Source organism: Lygodium microphyllum, chromosome 5 (genome assembly GCF_053477565.2).
Source record: "Lygodium microphyllum isolate KBCC chromosome 5, Lygodium_microphyllum_v1.1.10, whole genome shotgun sequence".
In the NCBI taxonomy this organism is placed as follows: Eukaryota; Viridiplantae; Streptophyta; class Polypodiopsida; order Schizaeales; family Lygodiaceae; genus Lygodium; species Lygodium microphyllum.
Window position 1 is genome coordinate 117934989 of NC_141139.1, and position 24754 is coordinate 117959742.

At 47.2% G+C, this 24754-nt stretch overlaps 1 protein-coding gene across 5 annotated transcripts in view; it reads left to right on the forward strand.

The window, feature by feature from the left end:
* The window catches only part of LOC148036327 (phosphate transporter PHO1-3-like), a 257590-nt gene that overhangs the window by 103287 nt on the left and 129549 nt on the right, over positions 1–24754 (forward strand). For all 5 annotated transcript variants that reach the window (XM_087678328.1, XM_087678327.1, XM_087678325.1 and 2 more), the window contains one exon: positions 11252–11300. In XM_087678328.1, coding sequence (XP_087534454.1) covers positions 11252–11300 — 49 coding nt within the window. The remainder of the gene's footprint in view (positions 1–11251; positions 11301–24754) is intronic.

Here is a 24754-nt window from a genome sequence, read left to right on the forward strand (position 1 = left end):
GCCTACCGATCATCTTGGCCGGTGCCTTATAGGCCAGTGACAACAAGGTGATCGGTCTCCACTGGGATAGCTCCAACCGATCTCCCCCTTTGGGGAGGAGGCTGATAAGACTTGCCGATAGACTCCCGGGCATCCGTCCTGATCTGAAAATCTCCTGAAAGGCTAACAGTAGGGGGTCCTTCACCACCTCCTAGTAGGTAGTGAAGAAGGCCTTCAAAAGACCATCCTCTCCCGGGCATTTCTTCCCTTCTTGTGCATGGAAAGCCTGCGTTAATTCCTCCTTTGTGAAGGGGTCTAGGAGGGAGTGACCCATTGTTGATAAATATGACATATCCTAAGTCATATCCTATGGATGTATGTATCTAAAATAGAAGCATATGTAAAGTGTCCTTAAGTTTGGGGTATCTATCCTTTGAGGATACCACTTGTGGTAGTTGACTCTTGGAGAAATAGAGAAGAATAATGGAGGAGAAGAAGACATGGAGCTCCTGAATTCTCATCTGATTTATCTCACGGACTCCCTCCACTTCAGTTTTTATTATGGTATCAGAGCCAAGCTCATCCCTCAACAGCACCATAGAGAGTTTCATCAGTAGCAATATGTCCATGCTTTGATGCAACCACAGAAATCATCATCTCTTCATCCACTTCTTCTTCTAGCAACGTATGGTGGTGTGCACATGACACAGACATCAGATTTGAGAGTAAGCAGCTGATACTGCTACTTTAAGGCACGCTTCATCGAGGACATACAAGCACATGCTCTGAACTGAAGACACACTCCCCCTTGTTCTTCTCAACTTGCATAGCCAATTCTCTGGTAGGTGCAAGCACCAATGCTCGTGGATAACGCATGTGTCGGGATGACATGTTCTCTCCATTCTGTTCCAAGAGCCGTTGAATAATAGGAATACCAAAGGCAAGTGTTTTTCCTGTTCCAGTCCTAGCTCGTCCAATTATGTCAGACCCGACAAGGGCAGGCTTAAGCACTGCTTCCTGATCGGAAACAGGTGAGTTATTCCCCTTCGAGACAGGGCTGATACCAACTCCTCAAAGTTAGGTGGTTATGTCTCAGACAAAGCTGTCATATAAAGCGACACATGCTGAGTGAACTAACAGTGATGGTCCAGTCCAAGATCACAAGCTCCAATGGCAGCTGCTACTTCTCCCAGCGTTTCTTCACCCAGGTCAAGTGAATTGCCCAGTGCTGGCTCACAGGTCTCTTGTTTTGATTCCAGTATCTGGATCCTCTTATTAGTCACTGTACTCTTTGTGTAAAAGCCTGGTCTTTTCTCCAGTATGTCGGTTTTGTCCCATCCAAGGAGAGTATCCTTATTATATATATAGTACAACTACTGTACACTGCCTTGTACGGGATGTAAAAAATATAGTTTCTAAAATTCCTGCAGTACTGTACTCCCAAACACTCCGGAAGCCTACACCATCCCCAGCAGCCATGGGCAGCTGCAAGCTTTGCAGGCACTTCTCATGTATACCATCAATTGGGCTTTGGCCATGCCGTTAAGTTGGCCTGTTCTTCTCCGACTAGCCTCAAGATGCAGGGACAAGGTCTGGCCAACACAGAGTAAAATGCACCTTTTATGAAGAGACAAATGAAGAAGATGAATAAGAGTTTAAGCTTGATTGTGTTTGGCAAGTTGTAACCAGTTGTATAAGAGGCATATCTAAGCAGACAACAAAGATGCGCTGTTGTTGGGTTCAGAAGTATTTCTGGCCTTCCTGCAATGAGCCAGAATAGCTGCAAGCAGAGAGAATGCTGCCCTTCTTGAGTCTCTGGGACTGCTGTCATTGGTGATGCCATGATGCATTTTGGGTCATACAGACAACGTTTGGGATCCGAATTGGATGTTTCTTGTTGGGAACTGAATGTATGACATGTTGGCATCATGGATGGATGCATATGACAGATTTTGGACACATATTGGACCATGATGTTCCGGATTGGGACATACTGCTAAATACCATTTCTGGATAGTTTGTATTGTTTTTTTTTTTGAATTTGCAACAGTCATAATGTCTGACACGGCACAAATCACTCAGATCGTGGGAGAAAAATTGACCAAAGACAACTATAGTGTTTGATCTTAAAAGATGGAGAATTTTTTGATGGGTAGAGGTGTATGGGACCTTATAACAGGTGATGATGAATGTCCAGAAGTTTCTGAACATCCAACTGAAGAGCAAAAGAAAGCGTACAAGGATTGGACAGGGAAGAACATGAAAGTTTTGCATTGGATCTCCATATGTATTTCAGAAACATTGATTCCTCATATAAAAAAGGCAAGTACTTGTAAGGAGGTATGGGAAAGTATAGAAAAAATGTATGGAACATGTACAGAGGCTCGTAAGATACAACTTAGGCAGAGATTACATGGTGCATGGAGAGGCAATCGCAGTATCAGTGACTATGTGGCAGAAATCAAGCAAATTGCAGAAGACCTTGCATCCATTAATGCACTTGTTGATGATGATGATTTAGTGTCAGTGACACTAAATGGACTTAGACCAGCTTTCAAATCGTTGGATACCTCTATTTCATTAGAGGAGGCTCTATGCCTGACTTTGAGGAGCTTATTGGATTGCTACTTACATAAGAAATCAAGTTGGGATTGAATGTATCTAGCAGTGGCAAAAATGTAGGTGGAGACAGTGCTTTGTATTACCAAAGAGGTCGTGGCAGCTCATCTAGAGCTAGAGGCTCTTCATTGGGTCGTAGTAATTATGGTTTTGCTCGTGGAAGAAGTAACTTTGGTCGTGGTGATTTCATGCCTAGAGGTAGGGGGAGATCTTTCCCTAGAGGTAGAGGATGGTCTAGTCCTTCTTTACAAAGAGATGGCACTTGTCATTATTGTGGGGAGTTTGGTCACTTTGAGAGGGATTGTTATCAGAAACAGAATGCTATGTCTAGGGGTCATGGAAGGACCCAATATGACCACTATGCAGGCACTTATGGTAGTACAGGTTATGGACCTAGAGGTGGATCGCCTAGAGGTCACCTATTTGCTATGGAGCATGTGCTTGGGAGTATGACTCACCCTCTTCGTGAGAATGACTAGTTTTTGGATTCAGGAGCTACAAACCACATGACTCATCATGCTGAGTGGTTTGATAGCAAGGAGTAAATGCAGAATGATGAATATGTTGCCACTGGTGATGATACTTTACACAAAATTACTCATATTGGTAGTGTGCCACTTGTTACTAAAGATGGGATTGAGAACAAGCTTGGTGATGTACTTTATGTACCCACAATAACTAAGAACTTAGCATCGGTTGGCCAAATGACAGATCAAGGATTGCAGGTGAGATTCAATAAGTTTGGATGTTTCATTGAAGGGTTTCATAATGGAAGAACTGATAGGGTGATTGCTCATGGTAGAAAGAAAGGGAGATTGTTTGCTTTGGATGCAGGTACTCCAGTGATTCAAAACTCTATGTATGTTGAGAGAGGACATGGGCAAGATAAGGATGTGGAATTATGGCATAGAAGGATTGGTCATGTTAATTTGCAAAGATTGAAGAAAATGCAATTGAAACAGATAGTCCGTGGTTTACCGCATTTTGGATATGTGAATTTTGATCATGTATGTGAGGCTTGTCAATTTGGCAAGCAGTCTAGATTGCCATTTCCAAAGAGGGGGAGAATAAGCAGCTATCCTTTGGAAATAATACACTTAGATATTTGGGACCCATGTCAAAATGTTTCCATGAGTGGAAAATGTAGATTCTATATCACTTTCATTGATGATTTTAGTAGAATGACTTGGGTGTACTTTATGCAGCATAAAAGTGAAGCATTTGAAAAGTTTTGGAATTTAAATCTATGGCTGAAAAGAAATTCGGATGCTACATAAAATGTTTGAGGTCAGATAATGGTGGAGAGTACATGTCATATGAGTTTTGTGACTTCTTGAGAGATCATGGTATCAAAAGGCAATTGACATGCAGGTACATACCTTAGCAAAATGGTGTGGCTGAAAGGAAGAATCGGATTATTGCAGAGGTTGCAAGGGCAATGATGAACCAAATGAACATGCCATTGTCATATTGGGCAGAAGTAGTGCATACTGTAGTTCACATTATGAATAGAACACCTACAGCCTTGACTCATAATATGTCACCATATGAGAGAATGTATGGTAGGACACCCACTGTTGCATACCTTAGAGTCTTTGGATGTGTTTGTTATGTTCATGTTCCGGATGATTTGAGAAAGAAGATGGAACCTAAGGCTGCAAAATGCATTTTCCTTGGATATCCTAATGAGAAGAAGGGATACAAATGCTATAATCCAGTGAGTAAGGAAGTATACATAAGCAGGAATGTCAGATTCAGTGAATATGAATCATGGTACAAGCCCAAAATTGCAGTGGATGCTGATTCCTATGAAAGCAATGATGATGATGGCTATGGAAGGAAAATTTCAGCAAACAAGAAGGCTGAAAATCAGCATGTGGAAGATGCTTTAGGACCTCAAGAGAATGTGGAAAGTAGTGGCAGCTACAGTCCATGGAGTGATAGATTGAGAAATGTACAAAGGAGTGTAGAAGTTGCAAAAGGAAAGAGACCTATGGCTGAAAGTTCAGAAGATGAATCTATAGATGACGAGTATGGCATTCTGCATGTTAAAACACCTGGCACTAGAAGTGCAGGAAAGTATGTGCCACCACATGCTAGATCAGATGAGACACATGGTAGTGCACCTCAATTGAGAAGGTCAGAAAGGGTAAGGTATCCAGTTGATAGATTGACTTATAATGGGTTCATGAAGATGCATTATGGATACATGGTTTCTTATGTACAACATGTGGAGCCTACTTGCTTTGAAGAAGCAGTAGAGAGCAAAGAGTGGAGACAAGCAATGGATGAAGAGATGGATGCACTAAGGAGAAACAAGACTTGGGATTTGGTGAAATTACCTTATGGCAAGAAATCCATTGGATGTAAATGGGTTTATAAGGTCAAATGTAAGTCGAATGGTTCTCTTGAGAGGTATAAAGCAAGGCTGGTTGCAAAAGGATATGCACAAACTTATGGTTTGGACTATGAAGAAACATTTAGTTCAGTAGCTAAAATGACGACAGTGAGATCGGTAATTGCTTTGGCTTCTATCTATGGTTGGAAGCTTTATCAAATGGATGTGAAAAATGCATTTTTGAATGGCAACTTAAAAGAGGAAGTGTACATGGATCAACCAGAGGGCTATGTGGATCCAAAATACCCTTATTATGTATGCAGGTTGAAGAAGGCTTTATGTGGACTGAAACAAGCACCAAAAGTATGGTGTGATAGAATCAACAAATTCTTATGCAGTATGGGATTTCAGTAGAGTAAAGCTGATTATTCACTTTATGTGAGGCATACAGAAGATGGTATGGTTGTTGTGGTCATCTATGTTGATGATCTCATTATTACAGGTACACTTGAGAAGGAGATTACTGAAGTCAAGCATGGGTTACATAAAGAGTTTGATATAAAAGACCTTGGTTTGTTGAGATACTTCTTGGGTATTGAGGTTATTGACACACCTCATGGTATATGGCTGATACAAAGGCAATATGCATTGGAGATGTTGGAAAAATATGGCATGACAGGATGCAAACTAGTTGATACACCATTGGATCAAAATGTTAAGTTGATGGATGATGGATCTTATGTTGAGGATGTCACTATGTTTAGAAAGATGGTTGGTAGTCTTATCTACTTGACCATTACAAGACCAGATTTGAGTTATGCTGTTGGATTGATAAGTCAGTTTATGCAGAAACCATGCAAATCACATATGGATATAGTGAGAAGAGTTCTTAGATATGTGAAGAAGACAGCTGGATTTGGCTTGTTTTATGAAAAAGAAATCAAGCCTACATTGTTTGGATACTCAGATGCAGATTGGGCAGGTAGCTCTATGGAGAGAAGATCTACTAGTCTCTATGCATTCTCATTTGGATCAGACATGGTAAGTTGGAGCAGTAAAAAGCAACCTACAGTTGCTCTATCAAGTACTAAAGCAGACTATAGAGGCATTGCATTAGCAGCATGTGAGCAGGCATGGCTGAGATTGATTTTATATGACATGGGGATAGAGATTGATGGTGGAGTCATTATGTATTGTGACAATGTTAGCAGCATTATGTTGGCAAAGAACCCAGTCTACCATGCAAGGAAAAAACACATAGAAGTGCACTATTACTTCATTAGAGAAAAAGTCATTGATGGGAGATTGACTTGGTCCATGTGAAAACAAATGACCAAGTTGCTGATATCTTTACCAAAGCATTAGGTAAAGATAAGTTTGAGTACTTTAGGAGTGCACTTGGAGTCTTATGTGTGCAAGCTCATTCTGAGCTTGAGGGGGAGTGTTGATAAATATGACACATCCTAAGTCATATCCTATGGATGTATGTATCTAAAATAGAAGCATATGTAAAGTGTCCTTAAGTTTGGGGTATCTATCTTTTGAGGATACCACTTGTGGTAGTTGACTCTTGGAGAAATAGAGAAGAATAATGGAGGAGAAGAAGACATGGAGCACCTGACTTCTCATCTAATTTATCTCACGGACTCTCTCCACTTCAGTTTTTATTATCCATCTCCTCTGTGACGAGGGACAAAATGCAATTCTAGATTTGTTGTCTACAATGTTGTCCCTAGTCGAGCCTGCCTCCTACTAGAAAAGGTGTCTGTAGTAGTCACTAGCAATATCCATGACCTCATCTAGGCTAGAATGAATCCTCCCATACTGATCACGGAGACTGCGAATCTAATCTCCTGAGGTGCGAGGGTAGTGCACTTGAAAAAACCCCCTACACATCGTGTCCCCCTTTCGTGCCCAAAAGGCTGTTGAGGTACGGAAGGAGAATTCCGAGTGCCTATCCTCAAGACCGGCAGGGGTTGCCCATGCACGCACCTCTTGCATGTGGAGAGTGGGATCCCTTGTCTCCTCAAGAAGTCTGTGTGGCAGCTAGGTCTCGCCAGAGTGCTCTCTCCTCCTCCCAGCTTTGGTGCCTAGCCTATAGGGATGCCTCCTTGCAGATCCTGCTTGACTCTGCTAAGACCTCTGCAACCTCCTCTCTGATCCGGTCCCTCCTATCTCACTTCCTAGTCCAGAGCTGCTCAATCTGCCTCCTCACCTCCTCCCTCCTGTAGATCGAGTGAGGGATCTAATAGGATCGCGTGTTGAGGGCTGAAGCTGGAGCATCAAGTGTAAGGAGAATTGGGCAGTGGTTAGACAAGGTGGTGCTAGCCAACTGCCCTACTTGGCCTCCGCGAGAGCATCTCCACTCTCCCACATAAAACCGGTCCAGTCGTTCTAGAAGAGCTCTGCCTAGCTACTTGTATCCCCGAGAGAAGTCCAAGACCTCTCCCTCCTGTGAAAAGCTAGGTCCTGCTAGGCATCATGTGCCAAACCTTGGTAGTCTTTGCCTCTGTCATGCTGGTTCCTCTAGGGTTTCCAAGTTGTTGAAGTCTCCTTCAACAATCCAAGAGTCCACCTCTGGAAGTCCTGCTACAATCTCCATCCAGAATTTGGTGCGTGCCCTAATCTCCGTAGGAGTAGGTGTGTGAGCTGCCTTGAAGTACCTTCCCTACCCGTTGGGCCTGGGTAGGGGTGAGCTTGTGCTCCTACAGAAGTAAGATGTCGATCCGTCCGCAAGGGCAGGTTGCAATTCTACCGAACAATCAACTTCTTGGAACCACACGCCCCACTATAGTGGAGGCCGCTCACATTTGGGGATGCTAGATGTAAACTCATGGGGAATCCTGCGACTAATCAAATAGGCATCTATTCGGTGTGGAAGTTGTTGATGAAGAAGAAGAGCTATGGGGCATGTAAATGCGCTTTTTTGCAAGCCTGGAAGGTGAACTCCATTCCCCTATGGTGGGTCTCGAGGCGGACCATGGGGGTAATAGATGCTCCAGGTGATACAACCAAGGCATCTATTAGCCAGGCTTAAAGGCGTGACTCTCTACATTGGTAGAAGCGGGCACCCTATGCGAGGGGCCACTCAATCACGTCCATCGGTGCTCTCCACTGTGGAGGGGCTCGAAAAATAATGCTCAGATGTGGGACCTCGGCTCCAACCTACCAGTTAATTTCCATCATGCACCCTGGCCATTGCTGGGAAAAGAGTGCTAGTCCTTCTTCTCCCATCCACTTGGAGATGTGGTCTGCAACCTGTCCCTTCACCTCCTCCTTTATTTGTGTCATCATCCAGTCTCTTGAATGAGAGGTCTGATGGAAGAAGGCATAGTTTGGTCCATCCGGTGGTGGTAGTAAATGGAAATTTTTGCTCCTTGACCTGTGGACCACGAAGATCCCCACCTCCAGAGGTAGTGTAAACTCTCCGTGCTCCGCAACTCTCAAGTAGGACCACAGAACACTACGAAAGAACTCCTATGGGAGCAGTTGCGCCTGTCTGGGGAAAGTGTGGCGGGTGGCTGGGGTAGATGAGCTAGTGGCTGTGTGGGGAGGGGGGGGGCTAGGCTGCTGGTGAGGAGAAGATATAGGCGTATGAGGTTCATCATCCCCCGTCGGAAGGGGGGGGATGGGTGGGGGGGGGGGAGGGAGGGTCACATGTATTGGGTGAGGATTAGGGGGATTGATCGGCGGGGGAGAAGGTGGGGAGGAGGTAGATTGTAGGATGGTGGGGTGATCGGAGGTAGGAGGTCGAGTGTGGGGGGGCGGGTGGCCTTGGAAGGGGGTGGGGCTGTGGGATGGGGTTTGGGGGAGATCCCTGAGGAGGGGGTGGGTGTGGGGGCTGTGGGATCTTTGGTGGGGGAGCCTGTGACATCTCCGTGGGTGGTGGAGGTGGAGGTCTGTGATCCTACTGGGTGGGATGAGTTGGGGGGTGCTACAGGGTGCTCTGTTGGGGGTCCATCGTGCGCCCTCCTGCTCTTTGCTGCTGTGACTGAGTGTGAGGGCTTTATGAGGCTCCCCCTACCGTCTCCCTCTCTATTATCGCTGGACCTGTGTAAAATTGTCAGCATCCACGTGCAGGCTTGTCGGCGGAGCCGCTTTGCGCGTACAATCTGTTGCTTGATGCCCAAGGTCATGGCATTGTAGGCATTGCCCTGGCTGCCTAGTCACAATAACTTGCTGTAGGAGTGTCTGCCTACCTCAATCTCTAGAAACTTTGGCATGTTCTTTGTATCTTTCACAGCCACCCGTACCTTTGGGACTTCTGTGGCTGTCACTGCATCTGCGGAGGGGGCAGGCATCACTGTGTCGAAGAGCCGTCCAAAGTCCACTAACTAGCAATACTCTACTGCTAGTTCGGGGAATAGTAGGGTGATCGGGTGTTTGATAACCTATTGTGGAGTGCGAACTTCTCCACTGTGAAGCCACTATACCAGGAAACCATATAAATGACCCCCTTCGTGGAGGCATAAGGTGAGCTATCTACTAGCTCATGGGCTGCGTCTGTAGAGGTGAGTTGAACCATGAAGATCCCTTGACTGATGGGAACTGACTCCGCGATTTGCGCTATGCCAATGCGTAGCGTGGAGTGAAGCCAATCCTGAAGGTGGGTCTTGGATGGGGAGTGTCCTATGACTTGACCAAAGATTGTTGTATCTTTGAGTTCCAGCTCTGTGGCATGGACGACTAAGCTGTTCCTCAGAAAGGATGATGCGCAAGGTGTTTGACTGGGGGTCACTCGCAGAATGCACCAGCGTCTGACCAGAGGTTTCTGAGGACCTACTCATCAAGCTGCTGTACTACCGGGGGGGGGGGGGGGGGGTCGAGCGGACTAGGAGAGGTCGTGTGGTAGGTGGGGGGTGCTGGTGAGGAGGGGGAGATGCTGTTTTCTGGCAGTGGAGGAGGTAGTGGATGCCACGGATAACAGGTGTAAGGTTGGAGCCGCACGGGTGGGGGGCCTACAGGCTGGGGGCCGCAGGGTCGAGGAGGTGGGGGACAGCGCGGGGGAGGTAGCAGGGGGGGGGGGGGGGGGTTTGGGCAGCGCAAAGGAGATTGCCTGGTGGGGGGGGCAGCAGAGAGTGGGAGCAGTGCAGGGGGCAGCGCGATGGAGAAGAGTGCCTGGCGGGAGGAAGAGGCGCAGCGTGCCTCGGGGGGTGACAGGGCGGTAGGAATGGGGGGGGTAGCGGGGGCGCGGTGGTGGATGAGCAGTGTGACAGGCATGAACCCGCGGTTCGTCAATGCTCAATATGAAACTAGCCCCTGAAGTGATTCAATGGGGGGGCATTAGGAGTGCTGCTCACTTATGCCACGATCTCGATTGGTTTCCATTTCTGGTCCGTCTGGCCATTTTGGGGAGTCATCAATATGGATAATGAAGGAACCTATAAAGGGACAATATGATGTCATATTCGGCAAATTCCTTAGTTTGTAACCAGGAATATCTTGCCAGAGAACTATCACAGATCCAGTAAAGGGGACTTGTAGAGGTTCTATGGAGTGCGATGTTATACTTTGCTGAATTAAGAATACTAATGTGCTAAGTACACAGGAAAGTACTTGTGGGAAAACAATGAAGTCTTACATGAACAATCTAAGGCAAGGAAACCATAGTCACTAGAAACTTCTTGTAGCTCCAAATTTTCTCATTCCTAGTATGTTTCTTTAGTTTTGACCTCTAGTTACTATCCAAAATGTTCTATTTTCCCTTTCCCATTTCTGTTCCTGTTCCATTTCCCTGCGTAGCATGGATGACACACAAATTGTGTTGAAAGCCAGTGCACGAGAAGGATTTGTTTTCATGACCATATATAAAGTACATTTTTAAAGGAACTGGCTACTCTTAAAGAAATATTTTGGGTTTGCAGGGCCAGCGTGTATCCAATAAGCTAGTTTCGTATTAAGTCAATAGCAATAATAGCCAATAGGTCAGCACAAAACTGTGTTGCTAGATCAGACATCAATCAAATGCCTCCCGAGCTGGTACTAGTGTTTTATTTTCCTTTTATTTGAGTTGCTATTCCTGCTAATACCACAATGTTAGAAAATGAAACAAACTTCATGATCCTTTGGACCCATTGAATGCGAACTAGTAAACTCCAAATCTGAACTGGGCTGTTGATCCATCTGGGATGAGAAGGTTTCCTTACTTTACTGTATGAGGTAATGGTTGTGAGGTTAGATTTGGATTACTTATTAAAAACCAAATGACTATTTCTTAATATAGCAAAATTTCAGCCAAATTGGTCAAATGTTTCAGAACTTTCTGTCTCTTAGGTCAGGTTTATTAAAAAAGGTTGCATTTATTTGATTATGCAGCTCATTGAACATGGTAGCTTTTGCAAAGATATTGAAGAAGTATGATAAGGTGCAACCCTTCCTCTACATGCTACCCTTGTTGCAACAACACATGCTTGAAAGAAAGTCATATTTCTGACTCTTGAAATTTTGAGATCATGCATAGACTATCAAGTAGAACTATGTCTACATTTGAGAAACTTTGAGGGTCTATTTTGGTTCATTAAAAAGGAAAAAAACTAGAGCATTACTTTTTCAAGTAGAGTTTGTTTTAAGGTTTCTCAAAGGTTGGACTAGGACCCAGGGAGTGGAGCTTGCCTGTTGCTTCAGTCACACAGACTTTAGTCTTCACTGAGCCTTTCTCTTACATTGGCAGCCATATATTGATGCAGGATGATATGTAGCTGACAGTAGGCAGAGTAGAGCCTCATGGAGCCCTCCTGGTCGAGGACAATCTTGTGCTTCCTTTGGCTGGTGTTCCATGGGGATCTAGCAGTAGGCAGAGGGGAGATGCATGATACAATGTTTATCATTGGGGCTGATTCATGTGCAGTGGTTGGATTGGATGCCTTGCCTAACAGTGGTTTGAATTTAAAAAAAAAGAAAAAAAGAAGAAAAGGTTTCTCAAAGAGCCTCAAGAAGGGCTGCTGGTGGAAGTTATGACCTTGTATCCTCGATGCCACTAGCTAGGTTTAGGATTTTCAGCAGGCTTTTTGAAACATTGGACTTTTAAGTTCTCATCATGGATGTTGTGAGAGTGTGCAACAGAAAGAGGAAAGTGAACATGGAGAGAAGGAGACAAAGAGAGAATGTAGGAGAGAGAAGGAACAATGTGATTGCAATTGATGAAGGTACAAGGCTACAACAGTCAGCCCCAACACGCAGCTCTATGCGTCAATGTGGGTGTCAAATGGTAGTAGGGGGATAAGAGAATGAGAAGGGCTGGCTGATCATGAAGGATCAATGATGAATAATGAAAGTAGGAGGACAGGTTGCCTATAAATAGGTAAAAAAGAGGGAAAACCCTAAATGTGGTCAAACCCCTAAAAAATAGGCAAAAGTACACAAAGAAAATGCACTAATGTGCTCTCCATCTAAAGTGTCTAAAACACGTAAAATGGCAAACAAAGACAATGTCAGAGCTCCTAATGTCCTCATTTGACTCAGATTGAGGCTCACAAGTAGGAGAGGACCACACAAGACGCACATGACTGTGAACCCCCCCTCTCAGTTTCTGGATGTGCCAGAAGGCCAAAGGAGATGTAGATCCAAGGGTGGCAAGAAGAGTGCCAATGCCGATGCAGTCCGTTGATGAAGAAAGTCAGCCAAGGAACAAGACCCCCTTTCCATATAAACAACCGATCAAATGGAAGGCCACCAAAGGGAAATGGAAATGGAGAGGTCTCGAATGGATCACTCTAAAGAACTCCAATTGTGGATGGGTGAGCCAAGCCACTAACCCAACTATGAGACAATAGTGAGAACCTATCGAAGGTATCATAAATTTGCATAGAAACACTAGGGACCAAGGGTTAAACAATAGGGAATGGTGGCTCAAGGATGAAGAAAAGGGGTAGCTGCATAAAACAAAGGCCCAAAGTAGATTGGAAACCTTGAAGAAACTCCTCACGATCCTAGAAATCCCCCTTTGAAACACAATGGGTCAGGAAATCCATAGCCACATCACCAATATCGGCCCCCTTTGAAAGGGATGGGAGGTACGAGGGAACCATTGGAGGAGATGGTGGGGGATGGGATGGAATCTGTGGAATAAACACTACACAATTAGGAATGAGTGCGGCTATAGAAAGCTACCTTGGAAACTACACAATGGAAGGGGAATGGAGCATAGATAGCCCTCTCTCTTGCCAACTTGTCACAAAAGTGGCTCTTGTCGAAGAATCCTCACAAAGACGGCTAGCTCGGTGTAGACAATACAGGTCTTGAGACTAGAAAGGCTAGGAATTGAGAGAAGAGAGAAGCCCAAGTGTGGAATAGATAGGGCCTAAAAAATAGAGCTCGATGGATGGTCAGAAAATAGAGACAAGGTAGGCACCAAAGAAATGTCACTAGCAATGATAATACCCTCTGATGGATGCAGACCCTGCAACAAATCTCCTTGGGGAATCATAGGACTCAATGCACCACTATCAAAGAGGCAAGGTTGCTTAGAAGTCGAGACAGTTGAAGAAAGGTCCTTCACCTGATAAATGTGTAGAAACATTGACTCGGTGGAAAAAGCGGGTGATGAAGTAGAGGTAGAGGAAGGCTCCAACGTAGATCCATCACTTCTCCTCAGGGTGCGAGGTCTTTCCACAATGAGGACACATAGGATATCCTCTATGTTTCTCCACAAAAGCTCTATCAAAGTTGGAAGAATACTCCAACTTCTTCCTTTTCTCTTTCTTCTACTTGGATTATCGTGTACTTGTAGATAAAGTCGCATAAGCATGACCATGTGCACAGGCTCCGCAAGAATTTATCTCATTGTGACATGCATCTTGCGCAAGCACCAATGGGACACACATCATATGTCGATGACGGAAGATGTGAGAGAAGTGTGATAGCTAGGTCCTATGAAGAAATGTTTGTACCAAGGAATGAAAGATCATCCCGAATCTCCTTCATCTTGTGGATGTGATTCCTCATCGTAGGGGAATTTGCGACAGAAAGTTGTCGGAGCTTCAACTCAAGAGATAATCGATGCCCAAATGTCTGGATCTGGAAGAGAGATGCTAGTCTCCTCCAAATCTCTATAGTAGTGCGGATATGTCTAACATGCACAAGCATAGAATGTGTATAACTCAAAAGGGGAGAAGATTAGGCTCTGGCATTTAGCCGAACCCATAAAGCTGTTGAATCCATGGTCACACCATCATGAGGATCCACGATAGTTTGAGATACAAGGACTGTAATAGAATCCCAAAGATCACAATCATCGAGGAGACACTCCATGCGGCATGACCATAGAAGGTAGTTCATCCCATTGAGCTTGTTGGATGTGGAGAGAGAGGGTAGGATTGGCACTTGCTCAGGAGATGCCATCAAAGCCACTCATGGGGACTAGAAGCCCTATGGGAAAGAGTAATAAGATGGTGGTCAGTTTGAATGTTCCCAAACCACACGATCCTCCATAGCATACACATTGGCCATAGATGTCCTTCAACTCCTTCAAGAAATACCTGCAAGCAAACAAAGAAGATGCTGCTAGTGGAAAAAAGGTGACCAATAAGAGGTCCTAGGGATAATCGGGGTCTATCGGGCCACAACACAAAAGAAGACCGACTAGGGCAAGGTGGACGGGGAGTATTCGATGCTGAAGGGAGAGCACAATGCCGGCAGATAGAGGGAGTAGTAAATGCAGAGGAAAAGAGATCTTCAGTTTATAATCACAGCCAATCTAGGGACTGGTAATGTACCAAGAGTGCTAAAAAATGATGTACCTGCAATAAGCCCAAATCTGCCCAGCTGCTGACTTGAAAAGGAGGCTGCCCAACACCAAAAAGAAGTCACCTTGGTCAACAAAGACCAGTTAGTATGAGAATACAGGAAAGAATGAAATCTGTTCGTCCATAAACAGGCCACCCAATAGAGAACACGTGCCGCCCAACCCGCAATGTGCCGCCTCAGAGGACCGATGACTTGCTTGCAAAACACAGAGATACAGGGGCTTCTTGCACAAAAACGTAGGTAATGTGGGGCCTGGTTTTGCAAGATGTGTGCCGGGGGCTACCTGTAGAAAACACATGTTTTTTTTGGTGTTGCCTAGCTAATAGAATGGCCACCTAACCTGTTTGATGCCGCCTCGGTGCAGTAATGGTGCCGCCTAGCGTGGTAAAGGCCATCTAGGAGCAAAACACAAATTTTCCTTGGTAAATGCAACCTGAAAATGGGCTGGAAATAGCCATGCCTTGCTTTACTCCAAGCTCAAGCTTTGCAGCATGTGGGGATGACACCTGACAAGTTTTGTTGTGGATAGCATGCTTCTCTTTCAGATCTCTGGTTCCCATGCGTGGTTTGATACCATGTGAGAGTGCACAATGGAATGAGGAAATTGAACATGAAGAGAAGGAGAGAATGGAAGAGAGAGAAGGAACAATGTGTGGGGAGAGAGAGAGAGAGAGAGAGAGAGAGAGAGAGAGAGAGAGAGAGAGAAGGTTGAGAGAGAGGCAGAGGCGAGAGAGAGAGAGAGAGAGAGAGAGAGTTTACGAGGAGAGAGAGAGAGATTTGGGAGGAGAGAGAGCTCGCCATGGAGATCGCGTCGCCTGTGCCTGTCGCGCCGCCATAGCCCGTCCACGTCGTCGTCTGCTGCTGTTTCGCCGTCGTCCATCGCCCGCCCTTGCAGTTCCGTCGCCTATCGCCCGCGGCTGCAGTTCTGTCGCCTGTCGCCCGCGGCTGCAGTTCCGTCGCCCGTCGCCTTTCGCCCGCCCCTGTTGTTCCGTCGCCCGCGGCTGCCCTTGCCGCCCTGTTTCGTAGCCCCCACGCTCCGTCGGGCGCGACTGAGTCCCCCGCCCCGCTGCTGGCCGGCCCTTCGTCAGCGGCCCCTGCCCTGCTGTCGTCTGCCTAAGTGGCGGGCTCTGCACCAGCACTTTGCTCGTTTGCCCTCTGTGTTTAGGGTTTCTGCTGGCGAGGCCCCTGCCCTGTGCCCTCGACTATCCCGCGCTGCCGTCGACTGCCAGACCTGTGTTCCACCCTCAGGCCCTTGCACTGTTAGGGTTGCGCCCTGCCACACGCGTTCTTGGGACAGGCCACGACTCAGGCTGATAGGTAAAGCTCCGGTTTCATTGGCTGTGTTTGTGGAATCTGTCCTTGGACAGCGCTACTGTACAGGAAAGAAAGAGAGCAAGAGCGAGAGAGAGAGCGCGAACGAGAAGACAACAGTATGGCTGGCCTGGATATGGATTTTCTTGACTAGACGGTGGCAGCCCTTGGCCCTGATTCCGATGCAGAGGAGACAGAGGATATGGTGCCATGCACGGAGAAGCTGCCTCCGGGTTTTGAACTGCCAGGTTCTGAACTGCCGCCTGCTGGCAAACGCTCCAAGCACACTTCTGATGAGCCAATGGGTCCTTAGGAACGTTCCTATGCGCAAGTGGCCTCTGATCCTGTGGATTCGCAGGAAATCGACTGGGAGCATTTGCTCGACTTTGCCAATACTCTGCTTGGCGAGTATGTCCAGCATAATACTGAATCTTTTTCTGAAGCGGGAACGGATGATGTGTTGGAAGCTACGGTGGACCCTAAATCAGTCTTGAGATCTTTCTCGGTTTTTTATGATCGTGCAGTTATCCTTTTCTTCACTGGCAGGATCCCGGTACTGTCACATATTCGCCAGTGGATGCACCATTTATCGCAAGGGGAGTGTGTTGAGGAGATCTTCCTTGGACCCCGCGGCTTTTATGAGGTGCTGTTGAAATCGGAAATGCATCGAGCTGAGCTCCTGTCCAAGTTGCCACTATTCTTTGATCGCCGCCTGGTCCATGTTGTACCATGGCGCCCCATGGCTGACTTCCAGCGTCTGCTTTAACGAGAATACCCGGTGTGGGTAGAGGTGGAGAATTGTCCGGCGGTCTATTGGCCAATGTTGAAGGACGCCATGGCGGTTGTGGGCACGGTGCTGGTCCCCCCAAGCCTCAGGGCAATGAACCGGAACCGTTTATGCATGTTATGGGACACGGCCAGGAAAAGGCCCGCCTGGCTGCGCCTCAGTTGTTCAGGCATGCATCCTCTGCATTTTCGCTTGAAATGGGGCAACTTTGTGGGGCACTGCTTTTCATGTGGGAAATTGGGACATTTCATGGCTGAATGCCCTGAAAGGCAACCGTCTTTGGAGGATGCACAGGTTCTGCTGCCCAAGGATGACATGGTGCTTGATGCTCCGCCCCAGGAAGTCATGGATAAAGGCAAACAACCGGTCCTGGGTTGGGATTCCCGTCGCATGGACTGGATTGAGGCACGTCCCAAAAAAGGTAAAAAGTTGGATGCCGGCCTGGCAGATCCCGGACCTCTTGTTTCCCAGGACTCCATGCGCACGTATACGCGCAGAAAAGAAATGGTCACTTCACAGCAGGCTCCGCGCACTACGGCCCCGTCGGCCCCCCGTAATCAGGCTCCAAGGAAAGTCTATACTGATGGTCCCAAAGGCCCTCTTGCTAAGCTGGCTTTTGATACCAAAGGTAATGTGATTACTCCCTGGGATCGGCGTTATCCCCGCCCCACTCCCAAGGCAGTGGATTTACCCTCTACCTCTAAAGCAGGTCGCCAGAATTCCTTTGCAGTATTGGCTGATTTTCTGGATGAGGGCGTCCTGGATGCTCTCGCGGAAAAGGTGAAATCGAGGTAACAGGTGCCTCGTTCCTGACTTTCTTTTTTGAAGAGATATGAAGTTAGCCACATGGAATGTGCGAGGCATTTGCTCTCGCCATAAGCAACATGCCATGTGGACCGTCTTACATGAAAATCGGTGGGATGTATTGTGTGCAGTTGAGCACAAAAGTCACGGTGAAGCAGGAAAAGTTGTGGACTGTCATGGATTCCGTCTGTTTTATGCAGGCACCCATGCTACGCACTATTCGGGCGTGTTGATGATTGTCCATGAGAAATATCAGCCTGTCCTTATTAAAAATGATGTGCAGGGCCGCTTTCTGGTTATCGAAGTCTTATTTGAAGGCGAGATTTTATGGTTACTGGGCCTCTATGCGCCGAATGATCCCGCATCCCGACGGGATCTTTGATCCACTTTGCAGGCCTCCATGTCACGTGGCCGAAGGGGGCTTTTGATGGGAGATTTCAATATGTGTATTCACTCTTCTGAGTCCACTTCAGCGCATTCGGTCATGGATGCGCCGGAAAGCCGGGTGTGGAATTCCTTTGCTTTGCATGTTCTTAAGCATGATCTTTGGTCCTGGCTTCACCCTTCCTTTGTGGGGTTTACTTTTCATTCTGCACAATATGCAACTACTTGGTCGCGGCTGGACAGAATGTATATCATGCAGGGGGACGATTTTCTTCCCGAGATGCTGGAAATGAAGGTCTTGCAGCAGTATGCATTGTCGGATCATTTCCCCCTTCAGCTGGAGATGCGGGCCCAATCTATTGCACCTTTTATGCAGTTGTTGGATAGGCTCCCGTTACGTTTCAACTCCTCTTATTTGAAACATCCAATATTTCAGGGCTATATGCAGCAATTGATCGACAGGTTCTTATTGGACTTCGCCTCTGAGGGCTTGCCTTCATTTGCACGGTTTCTCTCTAATGTACGGCGTGTTGCTCGGCAGTATGGGATCCATCATGCATCGCTTTGTCGCCGTCGTCGATCTGCAGCAGAGGAGCTACTGGCTTTGGTCCGCTCCTTGCTCCTGGATTCCCCAGATGATGATTTTCTGCTGTCATTGGAGAGGCGTTTGGCCCATCTTCTTCAAGTATTTCAGTTAAAATATTATCAGCAGGCCAAGCTGCATACCTTGACTGACACATTGCAAGATAGTGCCTGCCAGTCTCATAAGTTCTTTCGCGCCCTGCATGCGTCTCCGGCTCGCGACAATATGACCAGACTCCAGGATCTGGAGGGTCGCATGGTCACTGATCCGCAGACCATTGTCAATATGTGCAGAAATTATTTTATGGATCTCCTTGGTTCTTCTCCCTCTCCTTCTAGCCAGGTTACGCATGCCCGCGCGGTCTTCTATCATCTGGTCTGACAGCAGGTTCCATTGGATATGCAAGCCACTTTGGAGGCGGATATTTGCGAGGAGGAGGTCATGGATGTCTTGTTTCACCTGCCGATGGATAAAAGTCCCGGCTGGGATGGTCTCACTAATGAATTCTTTCAGAGCTCAGCCACTCAGTTGGTGAAGCCATTGGTGGTCTTGTTTCAGCAGGTTTGGGAAACGGGGGTTATGCCCTCCTCATGGAAAGAAGGCCTTATCAAACTGATTCCAAAGGTCCCTTCACCGTCAAAGCTGCAACACTGGAGACCAATCTCTTTGATGGGCTCCATGTACAAAATCTACTCCAAAGTGCTGGCGAATCGGCTTCACAAGCACCTTCCCGCTATTGTGCATCCTCTCCAATATGGTTTTATTAAGGGCCGCAACATTCTCCATAATATCTTAAATGTGCAAATGGCTATTGACTATGCGCGACACTCCGGTCAGGAAGTGGTATTGATTCAATTGGACTTGGAAAAGGCGTTTGACTATGTGGACTGGTCTTTCATTGCAGATCTCATGTCTGCTATGGGCTTTTGCACCCGAATGTCCCGATTGATCTACACCATTAGTGTTGCGGCTTCATCCAGAGTTATGCTCAATGGTGGGGTTACTGAGCCCTTTGTCCTTGCACGCTCAGTCAGACAGGGTTGTCCTCTGAGTCCGCTCTTTTTTGCCCTGGCGACGCACCCGGTCCTTTCAATGTTATCCTCCATGGCAGATTCGGCTCAGCTGGCAGGGCTGTCTCTTTCTTTGGGCCATCACTTCATTAGCCAATCTTTGGCTGATGACACCTTTATGATTTTGCAGGCGGACAGGGACAACATTCGCAAGGCATTAGATGTTTGGACGCTTTTTGGTCAAGCCTCTGGACTTCGCATCAATGCTTTTAAGTCCGCCATTCTCAGTTGCACGGAGCCTGATTTACAGTCATTAGGCTGGCAAGGCCAGGTGGTTTCCCGTGGCTCTATTGTCAGACATCTTGGATACCCAATGGGGGTGGATGTACGGCCAAAGGACCTGTTGGACTGGATTTCACAAAAACTGGCGGCAAAGTTTATGTATTGGAAGTCGCAAGCGTGGCCCTTCCATGTCCGCCTCAAAGTGGCTCAGTCAATTATGCTCCCAATGCTATCGTATTTCCTGCCATTGTTGCCATGGACGCCTACTACTTTGAAGCCTCTCACTCACCCCATCCGTTTCATGCTATGGAAGAAGGATTCTCTGCAGGCAGGCATTTCTTGGATTTCATGGTCGCATACATGTACCCCTAAGCGCATGGGTGGTGGAGCTCTTTGGGATGCAGAACATCATATGCTGGGTCTCCGTTGGTCCCTTTTTCGGGCCATGTGTGTGGATCATCACCCGTGGACTATCATAGCCCGTTATTTCCTTGAGGACGGCGGGCTCCGCCATGGTAACACCCGGCTTCGGGCCTCCTGGTGGCATGTCCTTAATGCTGATTCCCGTTTTTCCAGCTCCTCTTCCCCTTTGTTACAGCCCCTGGTCGACTCTTGGAAAGTGGTGCTCAAAAAGGCCCGGTGGCACCCGTTAGAGGACCGCTTGCAGACTAACTCCTTTCAGCTCGAATTGTTGGCAGTATCGAGACTACTTTCATGGGAAGACAAACATCAGCTCAGACTGCGATTTAACCGCATGGCCCGTTTAGGTGTGACGTCGGTTGCGGATGCTACCCTTGCCACGCGCAATGTCCTCATATCCTTTCGGACTGCTAGGTGACTTTTTAAGATCCCGCGCGGATACCGTGACTTATGGGGAAAGCTGTCGGCGGAGCTTCAGGGCAGGCAACCCTTTCCTGCCCTGGCTGTGGATCGCCCTTGGTAGGACTGGGACCTTGCAGGCCGGTTGAGTCTGGAAAAGGCCTCTACTAATCAGGTCTATCATCTTCTTATTCAGGATCGCCAATGGCTGGGTGACAAAGCTAATACTGTTTGGGGACTGCGGAAATCGCGGACATGGTGGCAGACAACGCTGATGGAGGGCTGGCTGAATAAGGCACCTTTCAAATGCAAGGTCTTTCTTTGGCGGGTAATGATTGGTGGTCTTCCTCTTGCCTCGGCCCTTGCCAAGCGTCGCATCTCCAATGGCACTTGCTTCTTCTGTACCACAACGGCGGAATCAGCTCGACATCGTTTTCTTTCTTGCCCGCTCGCCAAGAATATCTGGTTACTCTTGTCGCACATATGGCGCACTGTGGTGGGCTCCTCGCTAACTCCTTTCGACTGGGTTTTTGGGCGCCCGAAGTATCCCACACTGCCACAGTTGCATATGAAGATACTATTTCACTTCTTCAGATACTGGGGATGCTGGCACATTTGGACCACCCGGAATGCTTTTCTCTTTGATTCGGCCTCTAATGTACCGCGCCATGTTGCTAGGCTTAAAGGCCTCTTGCACTGGCAGTTAGATCTCATCCGACACGCTGACTTGCTCCCTCGGGAGAATTTGCTTCCTTGGCATATGGCAATTGCCTCTGGGTCGTTGCAATGATTCGTGTAACTTTTTAGTACACTACTACTGGGATTTTTCCCCACGTTGGCCTACGGCCCTCGTGCCTCTTGTAATCAGAAAGAGAGAGAGCGAGAGAACTTCTTCTCCTGATGGCTTAGTGTCATCAACTATCTTGTAATCAAGTAATCTTGTATTTTTTCGTAATTAATACAATTACCTTTTACGGAAAAAAAAGAGAGAGAGAGAGAGTGAGAGCACTTCTTCACCTGATGGCTTAGTGTCATCAACTATCTTGTAATCAAGTAATCTTGTACTTTTTCGTAATTAATACAATTACCTTTTACGAAAAAAAAAAAGAGAGAGAACCCTAGAGAGATGGCGCCGCCGCTCTGCCGGTGGTCATTTGACCTGTCGGCCCGTCATTTCTGCGCCCGTCTGGCCCATCGCCTTCGTCGCCTGACCCATCCGTGCTTGTTCGCGCCCGTTCAGACCTGTCCGCCCTGGTTCGTGCCCGTTCGCGCCCCTCCGCCCTGGTTCGCGCCCGTCCGCTTGCACTGTGGGCCCTGTTGAATGTCGCCTCATCCCTTCCTTGCTCCGTCGACTGTCCAGCCCTGTTGTCTTCTGCCCGCCTTGTGGTTCGCCCTCTTGCACCTGCACTGTCAGGGTTGTGCCCTGTCACTCGCGTTGTTGGGATAGGCCTGTGTGTTTCTGCCTCCCGGGAGCTCTTCACTCGGCCTTTGACCGGCATACACAGTGGTACAATATGGCTGGTCTGGATCTGGCTTTTATAGACCAAACGGTGGCCGCTCTTGGTCCGGATTCTGACACCGAGGAACTAGAGGATATGGTTCTGTGCATAGAAGAGATGCCCCCTGGTCTTGATTTCCAGCCTACAGGCAAACGCACCAAGCATACTTTGGAAGAGACAATGGATCGTCAGGATCGTTCCTATGCTCAGGTTTGCTTCTGATTCTTGGACTCTCAGGATGTTGACTTGGAGCATTTGCTAGAGTTTGCCAACACTTTGCTTGGCGATTATGTTCGGCATAATGAGGAAGTCTTTTCTGACTCTGCAAAACTGAAGATGTTCTGGAAGCCACTGTGGACCCGAAAAATGTCTTGCGCTCCTTTTCAGTGTTCTATGAATGCACTGTGATATTCTTCTTTACTTGCAGGATCCCATGGCTTTCCCGTATTCGCCAGTGGCTGCACAGTCTGCTTCAAGGGAAATGTGTTGAAGAGGTTTTTGTTGGGCCCCGAAGCTTTTTTGAGGTGCTGCTGAAATTTGAGGCGCACTGTGCTGCTCTCCTGTCCAAACTACCTTTGTTCTTTGATCACTGTTTGGTCCATATTGTGCCATGGCGCCCAATGGCAGATTTTCAGCGCCTGCTGCAATGTGAATGCCCTGTGTGGGTTAAAGTGGAAAACTGTACGGTTGTCTATTGGCCACTGTTGAAGGATGCCATGGCCGCTGTGGGCACTGTTCTGGTCCCCCCAAGCCTAAGGGCCGTGGATCGCAACCGTTTATGTATGTTATGGGACACTGCTAGGAAAAGGCCTGCTTGGTTATGTCTTAATTGCTCTGGCATGCATCCTTTACACTTCCATTTGAAATGGGGCAACTTTGCAAGACATTGCTTTTCGTGTGGAAAATTGGGGCATTTTATGGCCGAATGCCCAGAGAAGCACCACACTTCAGAAGATGAGCATGTTGTGCTGCCCATGGAAGATATGGTGTGTGATGCTTCGTCGCAGGATGCCACCCAGGCACCTCAAGGTTTGGATAAAGGTAAACAACAGGTTTCGGGTTTGGATTCCCGTGGCAATGACTGGGTTGATGTACGCGCAAAAAAAGGCAACAAGTTTGTTACTGGCATGGTGGATGCTGGCCTACTGCCCCACAAGATTCCATGCGTACTTATATGTGCAGGAAAGAAATGTTGGCTTCAGAGCACTCTACTCCTGCTATGGTTTCCTTTGCTCCCCGTCAACAGCCTACTAGGAGAGTGTATTCGAATGGTCCAAAGGGTCCACCTGCAAAGCTGGCTTTTGATACTAGAGGTAACGTCATCACCACATGGGATCGTCGTTATCCCCGTTCCATCCCCAAGACAGCGGATATGCCGTCTATCTCCAAATCTGGCCGTCAGAAGTCTTTTGCTGTGTTAGCTGATTTTTTGGATGATGGAGTCCTAGACATTCTTGCAGAAAAGGTCAAATCGAAGCAAGCTGTGCCTCTTACCTGATTTTCTTTTGAATACACATGAAATTAGCCACGTGGAATGTGTGAGGAATTTGTTCTCGCCACAAGGAACATGCCATGTGGATTGTATTGCATGAGAATAACTGGGATATGTCTTGTGTGCTGTTGAGCACAAGAGTCACGGTGAAGTAGGAAAAGTTGTGGATTGCCATGGCTTTCGTTTGTTCTATGCGGGGACACATGCCATGCATTATTTTGGTGTGCTCATGATTGTACATGAAAAATATTAGCCTGTTCTTATTAAAAATGATGTACATGGCCGCTTTGTGGTGATCGAAATTTTATTTGAAGGAGAGATCTTACGGTTACTTGGCCTCTATGCTCCGAATGATCCTCTATCTCGCCGGGAGCTTTGGCACACTTTGCAGACTTCCTTGTCACTTGGCAGACAGGGTTTTTTGATGGGGATTTCAATATGTGTGTTGATTCTTCACAGTTCACATCGGAGCATTAAGTAATGGACGCGCCGGAAAGTCGTAGGTGGCATGAGTTGGCTCTTGCCATTCTTAAGCAAGATCTGTGGTCTTGGCTACACCCTTCTTCTACAGGGTCTACTTTCCATTCTACCCAGTATGCAACAACATGGTCGCGGTTGGACCGCATATACGTCATGCAGGATGATGATTTCCTTCTTGAGATGCTCGAAATGAAAGTGTTACAGCAATATGCCTTGTCGGACCATTTCCCTCTATAGCTTGAGCTGCTTATACAACCCATTGCACCTTTTAAGCAATTTCTGGAGAGACTCCCTTTGCGTTTCAACTCGTCCAATTTGAAGCATGCAATCTTTCAGGGCTATATGCAGCAATTGATTGATAGATTCTTATTGGACTTCTCCTCTCAGGGCACTTCTTCGTTTGAACAATTGCTCTCTGATGTGCAGCGGATTGCTCGGCAGTATGGGATCCATCATGCCTCTCTTTGTCGGCGGCGTCGACAAGTAGCGGAGGACCTGCTCTGCTGGCTTTGGTTCGTTCTCTGTTGGTGGACACTCCAGATGATGAATTTCTGCTGTCCCTGGCAATGTGTGTGGCTGATCTCATTAAAGAGTTTCACTTGAAATCTTATCAGTAGGCCAAA